This window comes from Gouania willdenowi, chromosome 11, assembly GCF_900634775.1.
Source record: "Gouania willdenowi chromosome 11, fGouWil2.1, whole genome shotgun sequence".
Classification (NCBI taxonomy): Eukaryota; Metazoa; Chordata; class Actinopteri; order Blenniiformes; family Gobiesocidae; genus Gouania; species Gouania willdenowi.
Window position 1 is genome coordinate 31,854,892 of NC_041054.1, and position 10,000 is coordinate 31,864,891.

Below are 10,000 nucleotides of genomic sequence, written 5' to 3' on the forward strand. Positions count from 1 at the left end.
TTCTGGCTTTTATTTTGTAGTCCAAGCTCCAGGATGCAGAAGTTACGAGAGGATAAGTCTAAATGTTGGGTTGTTGGATGTAGTAACCCACACGCTTCATTACACCGTCTCCCAGCATCAGAACCTTTTCAAAGTGTCTGGTTGAGTTTTATTTTTTATAGAAATGTACCACATCTGTGGATAAGGTCATTTTTGTGTGTGTGAAGCACTTCAATGATGACTGCTTCATCAACCTCCACCAGTATAAAGAAGGATTTACAGAAAGACTTTGTCTGATTGAGGGTTCAATTCCTTCTATCTTTGGAGACGATGAACAGAGCACTTCGGTAAGCTGTAAATAACGCTAAAAAGTGATGATAAGACGTCCCTGTCATTGTTTTGTTAGCATTAGCATTAGCACCGTCTTCATATGTTAGCGCTGTGTGCTCGTTTTAGATCCTTGATGATATGGCCTACGTGATTTAATTTAAGTCTAAAGTTTTCATTAGTCATTTCATTTTGACGTTTTTGTCTTTGAATAGACTGTATTAAAATGCATTTTGTGATGTTAGCTTGGCGCTAGCGTTAGCTCGGTGCTTGTGTTAGCTCACTTGTTAGGGTTCTGCAGGTTCATCATCTTCATTTTCATCTCGCTCCACTGGGTCAGACTCTGGCTGGAACATGTAAGGCTGGATGGACAAGTCTAACGTTGTTGACATTTTATAAATAACCTCTGAATAATAAGTTTATGCACCGCTACATAGCCTTCTATCAAACTACAAAAATGGCCGAGCAGGGTGGAGTTGAACCGAGTGTCACCTGAAGAGGGGGCGGGGTATGAAGTGTCTCATTTGCATTTAAAGAGACAGCACCAAAACGAGTTGCTCTCAGAAGCACATCAGAAAAGGGGTAGAAAAGGGGTGGAGCTATAATAATGAGGAATTCAGACCCAAGCATTGCAGTTCTGCTTTATATAGACCATAACTGTATGATTTATATGTAAAAAGGAAGGATTTAAAACCATGATATGTCTTCTTTAATGTTTAGCTAATGCTAGGTTAATGCTAATGCTTGGCTAATTCTAACACAAGGTTCATGCTAACGCTAGGTTAATGCTAATGCTAGGTTAGTGTTAATGCTAGGTTAATGCTATTGCTAGGATAATGCCAATGCTAGGATAATGCCAATGCTAGGTTAATGTTAGGCTAATGTTAATGCTAGGTTCATATTAATGCTAGCTTAATGCTAATGCTAGGTTAGTGTTAATGCTAGATTAATACTATTGCGAGGCAATGCTAATGTTATGCTAATGCTTGGTAATGCTAATACTAGGTTAATGTTAATGCTAGGCTAATGCTAATGCTAGGTTAGTGTTAATGCAAGGTTCATGCTATTGCTAGGATAATGCTTAGGTTAGGCTGGCGCTAATGCTAGGTTAGTGTTAATGTTAGGCAAATGATAATGCTAGGTTAGTGTTAATGCTAGGTTAATGCTAGTGCTAGGTTAATGCTAGTGCTAGGTTATGCTAATGCTAGTTAATACTAATGCAAATACTAGCTAATATAAATTTATGCTAATGCTAGTTAATGCTAAGCTAATGGAGTGTGATGCAGCACCTGCATGTTCTCTTGCCTTTTCTTCAGGAAATACGAACATTTTAGTTTACAATGTGTTGATTAATGTGTGTGTGTGTGTGTGTGTGTGTGTGTGTGTGTGTGTGTGTGTGTGTGTGTGTGTGTGTGTGTGTCCCACAGAGCCTGATAGCCTGGAGCTCCAGGAGGCCATCAGTAAAGGTTCTTACCAACATGATGTGACTAACCTAGACCCCTCCACCACCTACTCCCTGTTCCTGAAGGCCTACTCCCCGCTGGGCTCCAGCCAGCAGTCCCCCACCGTGGTCTGCACCACCCTGGGAGGAGGTCAGCTCCCTCTGAAGGTTCTCCAACATTAGATGATGTTCTCCAGTGTTTCCTAAGTGGCCCTTGTGTCCCATCCCAGTGCCCCCCCCTCCCACATACTTCACTAAGGTTCTGAACTCCAGTGCGGTCCAGGTCCTGTGGGAACGTCCCAGTAAACCTGGGAGAGCAGAGGGCTTCAGACTGTCCTACCGCAGGGTCCCCCACGCCACCCTTCAGGGGCCCATAGAGCTACCCTGTGACGTCAACGCCCACATCCTGTCTGAGCTGGGTGTGTGTGTGTGTGTGTGTGTGTGTGTGTGTGTGTGTGTGTGAGTGCGTATGTATCGTGTGTGTGAGTGCGTATGTATCGTGTGTGTGAGTGCGTATGTATCGTGTGTGTGAGTGCGTATGTATCGTGTGTGTATATTGCGTCTCTATTGTGTGTGTTTTATGTGTGTGTGTGTATTGTGTGTGTATTATGTGTGTGTGTGTGTGTGTATTGTGTCTTTATTGTGTGTGTGTTATGTGTGTGTGTGTGTGTGTGTGTGTGTGTGTGTGTGTGTGTGTGTGTGTGTGTGTGTGTATTGTGTGTGTATTATGTGTGTGTGTGTGTATTGTGTCTCTAATGTGTGTGTATTGTGTGTGTGTGTGTGTATTGTGTCTCTATTGTGTGTGTATTATGTGTGTGTGTGTGTATTGTGTCTCTATTGTGTGTGTATTATGTGTGTGTGTGTGTGTGTATTGTGTCTCTATTGTGTGTGTATTATGTGTGTGTCTCTCCTCCAGAGTCTGGTGCTGTCTATGAGGTTCAGCTGGTGGCGTTTAACGGTAATGGAGAGAGTGAGTGTTCAGGACGTCTAGTGTCTCTGTCAGAGGAACCCAGCACTGACCCGTCCACAGGTACGCACGCACGCACGCACGCACGCACGCACGCACGCACGCACGCACGCACGCACACACACACACACACACACACACACACACACACACACACACACACACACACACACACACACACACACAATACATAATACACACAATACCTCTCTATTACACATTATGATACATCACAATATCAATAATTAAAAATAAGTACAAAATGGTATGAAATACAATTTATTTCATATTTTAAAACTTGTGAGAACCAGTAAATGGTAACTAACTGTAATTCAAGCGCTAATATCAAAAACAAGAGCTATGGTCATCAAAGTCAAATGACATTTTTCAAAAAAGTTTAACTTTTGCTTTTCTAACAGATTCTGATTCTGTTAAATGATTAAATTCTTTAATAAAAAGTAACCACATCCATCTATCAAAGTGTCCAATATTTTTTAATAAAATAAAGCTAAAATGTATTGAGCAGTGAGGTAGTTTAACAAGGTCTGATGATGCGTTCACTGACACCTAGTGACCAGGAGTTTACGTGCTATGCTAATGTTAGCGACATTAGATGTTTTTTAAATGAAAAAACACAATTAAAAAAAAATCGATTTTGACCTTTTTTTGAATCGATACAAAAACCATGTAGTGAAATATTGTGATGTATCGCTGAATATTTTTTTTGTTACACCCCTACATTTATACACATCAGTCCCAGTGGTCTGAGTGGTAGTGACATCACTTCCTGTGTGTGCAGCAGGAAACAGTCTGTGTCAGTGCAGAGATGGAGACGCGTCTCTGAGCAGCATCGTCATCGGGATCCACATCGGAACGGCCTGCATCATCTGCTGTGTCCTCTTCCTCCTGTTTGGATACCGACGCAGGTAAAATTACATTTTCAATTAGTCATATTCAATTACAATTCAATTACGATTACAGTGACCAGCAAAGTAATTTACTTCCTATCTATTGATTACCTTGTTGGGCTTCATAATCAATGAAAATATAGGTTTTAATATTTATGGTGTGTCTGAGCCTTTTTGTTTCAGTATATCTTAGATTTATATTCTAAACAGTAAAATCTTCATCTGAAACACGTTAATCTGTCTAGAACTGTACATAGAACTGTAACATGCTTCACCAGTTTTGTGTTAAATTGTAATTTGTATAGGATTTTCATGGCAATTACAATTACAAAGTCAATTATCTGAACTCAATTACAATTTATTTACGATTACGACAGCAACAAATTTTTAAAATATCACTTGAATTATAATTACGCCATAATTGTAATTAATTATCAATTATGTAATTACAATTATAATTGAGTATGTGTATGTACGTGTATGTGTGTATGTGTGTGTATGTGTTTGTGTTTGTGTGTGTGTGTGTGTATGTGTGTGTGTGTGTGTTTGTGTGTGTGTATGTGTATGTGTGTGTATGTGTTTGTGTGTATGTGTGTGTGTATGTGTATGTGTATGTGTATGTGTGTATGTGTATGTGTGTGTGTGTGTGTGTGTGTGTGTGTGTGTGTGTGTGTATGTGTGTGTGTATGTGTGTTTGTGTGTGTGTGTGTGTGTGTGTGTATGTGTGTGTGTGTGTGTGTGTGTATGTGTATGTGTGTATGTGTGTTTGTGTGTGTGTGTGTGTATGTGTGTGTATGTGTGTGTATGTGTATGTGTGTATGTGTGTTTGTGTGTGTGTGTGTGTATGTGTGTGTATGTGTGTGTATGTGTATGTGTGTATGTGTGTATGTGTGTGTGTGTGTGTGTGTGTGTGTGTATGTGTGTGTGTGTGTGTGTGTGTGTGTGTGTATGTGTGTGTATGTATGTATGTGTGTGTGTGTGTGTGTGTGTGTGTGTGTGTGTAGTGTGCTGTGCACTAAGGGTTCTGAGGACAGCTGGTCTGTTTCCAGGATCAACTCTGATCCAAACGTGGTCCCTAAGGAGGTGGTGGCCCCTCCCTCACTGGAGTCTGTACCTCAGGTAGGAGGAGTCAGTAATTATATATTATGTGTTATTATAGTATATACACATCAAAGGTTACACATCAACATGTGTCACATGTTTTAGAACTATGACTATAAATATAACTTACTGTAATATATTTAACTGAAGTCTAAAAGTGCTGCATTAGCTGAGATGAAAGTAATAGATTACAAGTACAAGTACTCACATTACTGTAGATGAGTTGTTTTTATGGGTATATTTCTACACCCAACCATTACTGAGTAAATTACATTTTTTTTATTTAAAATGATCAATGGACTTTGTGAAACTAGAAACGATTTAAATGACCAGAAAACAATGTAATGTATCACATCATAACAGACCAATCAGATTAAACGTAATGTATCACATCATAACAGACCAATCTGATTAAACGTAATGTATCGCATCATAGCCGACCAATCAGATTAAACGTAATGTATCACATCATAGCCGACCAATCAGATTAAACGTAATGTATCACATCATAGCTGACCAATCAGATTAAACGTAATGTATCACATCATAGCCGACCAATCAGATTAAACGTAATGTATCGCATCATAGTGACCAATCAGATTAAACGTAATGTATCGCATCATAGCCGACCAATCAGATTAAACGTAATGTATCACATCATAGTGACCAATCAGATTAAACGTAATGTATCACATCATAACAGACCAATCAGATTAAACGTAATGTATCACATCATAGCCGACCAATCAGATTAAACGTAATGTATCGCATCATAGTGACCAATCAGATTAAACGTAATGTATCGCATCATAGCCGACCAATCAGATTAAACGTAATGTATCGCATCATAGCCGACCAATCAGATTAAACGTAATGTATCACATCATAGTGACCAATCAGATTAAACGTAATGTATCACATCATTACAGACCAATCAGATTAAACGTAATGTATCACATCATAACAGACCAATCAGATTAAACGTAATGTATCACATCATAACAGACCAATCAGATTAAACGTAATGTATCGCATCATAGCCGACCAATCAGATTAAACGTAATGTATCACATCATAGCCGACCAATCAGATTAAACGTAATGTATCACATCATAGCTGACCAATCAGATTAAACGTAATGTATCGCATCATAACAGACCAATCAGATTAAACGTAATGTATCGCATCATAGCCGACCAATCAGATTAAACGTAATGTATCACATCATAGCCGACCAATCAGATTAAACGTAATGTATCACATCATAGCTGACCAATCAGATTAAACGTAATGTATCGCATCATAACAGACCAATCAGATTAAACGTAATGTATCGCATCATAGCCGACCAATCAGATTAAACGTAATGTATCACATCATAGCCGACCAATCAGATTAAACGTAATGTATCACATCATAGCCGACCAATCAGATTAAACGTAATGTATCACATCATAGCCGACCAATCAGATTAAACGTAATGTATCACATCATAACAGACCAATCAGATTAAACGTAATGTATCACATCATAACAGACCAATCAGATTAAACGTAATGTATCACATCATAACAGACCAATCAGATTAAACGTAATGTATCGCATCATAGCCGACCAATCAGATTTGGAGGTAAATAGAGGTTATTTTCTCAGTTTTAGATTTCATAAATGTATTTATATTATTTTAGTTTGAATAGAATGAATTGGTGACATTTTTTTTAAATAATTGTACAGTTCTAATTGTGGTAGATTGTTTCTCTTCCTTTTTACATGAGATGTTTACTGTATGTAAGGGAACCGTACCAAGATTTATTACCAACAATAAATGAAAATAACTGTCATTTGACTTTGAGTAATTAATTAATTGAGCTACTTTTTACTTTTACTTTTATGTACGACTTACTTGTGTTTGAGTACATTTTCAAATCAGTAACAGTATTTGTACTTGAGTAAATATATCAGTGCTCTGTACACCTCTGTGCATTAGAAAGTCACATGTCTGACCAACATTGATCTCCTCTTCCTCTTCCTCTTCCTCTTCCTCTTCCTGTGGTTCTCAACAGGTTCTCCGCCCCTCCCAGTGTCAGGTGATCATTGAGCAGTACCCAGCAGGTCTAGCTGGTACAGGTCCTGGATAACACAGGTCTGTGCCCCACCCCCACAGCCTCCCTCTGCCTCCCTAAAGCCCGTCTACCATCCTGGTGCCCCGCCCCCAGAGGACAGAGGAGAGCATTCACGCCCACAAGCTGCTTTTATTCTGAAAGGAAAACTCCTCGGCTGTTTTTAAAACCACACGTTGCACATATGCTACATAGCATTAGCTTTACACGACACCTAAAACACCTCAGGACTGTGCCTACCTCACGTTTAGGACTGAAACAGATCAAAGTAACGAACGTATATTTCCACATGTATAAAGTCAGTGTGTGGTTTTAACGACAGCCTGGAGAACAAAGTTCAGGAGAAGATCCTGGACTTCACCAAACTCTACCTCAAACCAAAGCGACCTGCCTTTATTGCCATGAGAAAGCCTTCAGAGAGAACATCTCGCTTCCTGTCATGTGACCTCCCATGGGAACGCTGCTCTATAACCAAAACCCCGCCCCTCCTGCGGGTTCCCAGGTGACGGTTCACAGAGCCTGAGATACGACCAAATAATCACCGACGGAGGAGCTCCAACGTTCTGTGGAGACACAGCTTTAAGTTCTTCTGCAGAAGAAGAAGAAGAAGAAGAAGAAGAAGAAACCACTGCTCGTTTCCAAAGAACAGAGAACCTTAGCGCCCCCTGCTGCAGTGGAGCCACCACTGGAACGCTACCTCCTGCCTTTTATTGAACGTTCTCCGCAGAGCAGAGTGTGGACCTTCGGGACCCCCTAAAGCACAGACACGCCCCCTGGACACGCCCACCGGACCCTAACTGGGAGCCTATAGAACCTTCTGGTACGGAACCCAAAGATGTAGAGCTTTGATGATTTTTCTTTGGTAGGTTGTTCTGTTTGAGCGAGCGTCGCCTGCTCTAAAGTGCTTTAACTCCATCCAAACCAAAAGACTTTTGATTATTGTTTCAACACTCTTTACTGTGGACGTTATTATTCAGGCGAACTCGCTCACTGTAGGACTTTTAACGTTTAAGACAACGACCAAATGAAGATGTCAGATATTTTAAGACGTTTTACGTCGATACTGAAATGAATACTTTTTCTATAGATGAAGTCTTACCAAATATTTAGCATTGAATACCATTTCAAACCAAATACCGTCTTTAATCACACACATCGTGTGTGTGTGTGTGTGTGTGTTGCTTATTGAGAGTGAACCTTGAGGACTTGAAGCTATTTTAAACCAACTGTAGTTCTAATGATGAACTTCCTCCAAACGTCTTTCTTCCATCAAAGCAAACTCAAGGCCTGGGGGCCAAATCTGGCCCCTTAAAACATCCAAATCGGTCCGCAGAGGAAATGAAAGTAAAGAGACTGAGAAATATGAATCATTGTGTAAATGACCAAATAATGTATATCAGAAGGGTTCAAATTGGCTTAAAATATCTGGCACATTTCCCCGGGAACTTAAGCTCAGGCATTTTGACAATATTCAAAAAATAGAAACTTTTCAAGGGAATTATTTATTGAAATTAAGCATAATTTGGGAGTAACTTTAAATCTCTGTACCATATCCAAACATAAATATTGGAATCCAGCAAAATAACACACATAATATTTCAACAGGAGAACTTTAACATTATTCCAGTGGAGTTTCACTGTATTTGTCACAAATTCAACAAAACTTTACAATATTTGCAGGGGTTCAGTTTTCCCATGTTTGTAGAACACCATGGCAGTCATTGTATTTAGCAATTGAATATTGTCAAATCTGAATCTTCGGAACTCCTCCTGGTTATTAATGCAGCACTAATGATACGTATGTCATATCATAAGGACAATGTCAAGGATGTGCATTCAACCTTTTTTGGAGCCAAAATATCAAGGTCAAGGTCGCGTCAAATGTCAAAAACCAAAATTTTCCATATCTCGACGAATATTTATTGTACAAGTTCAATGCTGACATTTATGAAAAGCTCATCTCAAGTGGATTATTTTATTTAACTAGATCAAAGCTCTACGACCTACCAGTAAAACGATCAGCAGGGGTCAAAGTTCATGACGTCACAAAAAAAAAAAAAAAAAATTTCCTATAACTTGGCCACAAATTGATATACAGTGCTCAGACTGGTACCATTGAACAACATTTCCTTTCAATGTGTGACCTTGACCCTTACGCAAGGTCATTTTTAAGGTCAAGGTCAATCTGTTTTTCCTGCATTATTACTTTCAATTTCATTAGTAAAAAGAACAAACTTGTCAACAACTTCAGATACAGGTTGTTATTTTTGCCCATTTTCAATTGCCAAATACGTATTTGACTTGCGAATACAGGTCTTGCCTAGTTTTTACTCTGAAATTGTTGAAAGAAACCTAATTTTTCCAAAATCCTGCTCAATCCTTGGATTATTTTACAAAATGTTCCTAAATTAAATAAATATAGTCACCTATTGGTTAGATATTGTCAGTGCCTTATATACTACATACTTAATATAATTTATACATGGAAATAAAAAGTAGCACTACTGTGGAAATGGTTCCATTCCCAACCTCTGTGGCCCACTTCAGATCAAACTTCAGACCAAACTAAAGTGAGTTTGACCACCCCTACTTTATGCTAACTTTGCTACAAGCCATAAACCAGCCTGATTTATGGTTTCACTTTAAAACAGGACCAAACATATAACGACTATTTCTAAACCAACAAATAGTTCTTCACCAAATGTTTTTGTCCTCAAGGTTCCCAGTGTCTCTTAAAGTGACCTCTCACCTATTTTTATACACCAAGCAGCTGTTGAACCAACGTGATACCAAAAAGTGAACTGAAAAAGAAAAGAATGATGTTTTTTAGTGTGAATTATTGTGTAGCGGCTAAATTAGCATTTGTTACTCATTTGTTCCGTTTCTCTGTTTCTCTTCATTTAAGTCTTTTGTTCTTCCTGCTTCGTACAGGAAGTGTTGCCAAAATGAATGTGTGTTATTCTATATTAATGTTATTGATAGAACTGACAGCTTTACTCAGTGATATATGAAAGGCTTTAAACTGTTTTTAAGGCTCCAATGATTCTCCAACATTTAGGTATAAAACAATATAAAAGAAGAATAAACGTAGAGGAGTAGAAACTAGAGCTAGATACACACTCACTCCTTATATTACATAAAGCTTTAAAATATTGGG

General features: G+C 38.8%; 1 protein-coding gene across 1 annotated transcript in view; it reads left to right on the top strand.

Moving 5' to 3' along the window:
• The window catches only part of LOC114471908 (immunoglobulin superfamily DCC subclass member 3), a 26,030-nt gene extending 19,036 nt beyond the window's left edge, over positions 1-6,994 (top strand). Inside the window, exons 9-14 of the mRNA XM_028460892.1 lie at positions 1,734-1,898; positions 1,978-2,166; positions 2,664-2,777; positions 3,517-3,640; positions 4,627-4,741; positions 6,787-6,994. Of these exons, the coding sequence (XP_028316693.1) occupies positions 1,734-1,898; positions 1,978-2,166; positions 2,664-2,777; positions 3,517-3,640; positions 4,627-4,741; positions 6,787-6,861 (782 nt within the window). The 3' untranslated portion in view covers positions 6,862-6,994. The remainder of the gene's footprint in view (positions 1-1,733; positions 1,899-1,977; positions 2,167-2,663; positions 2,778-3,516; positions 3,641-4,626; positions 4,742-6,786) is intronic.
• The last annotated feature ends 3,006 nt before the right edge of the window (positions 6,995-10,000 follow it).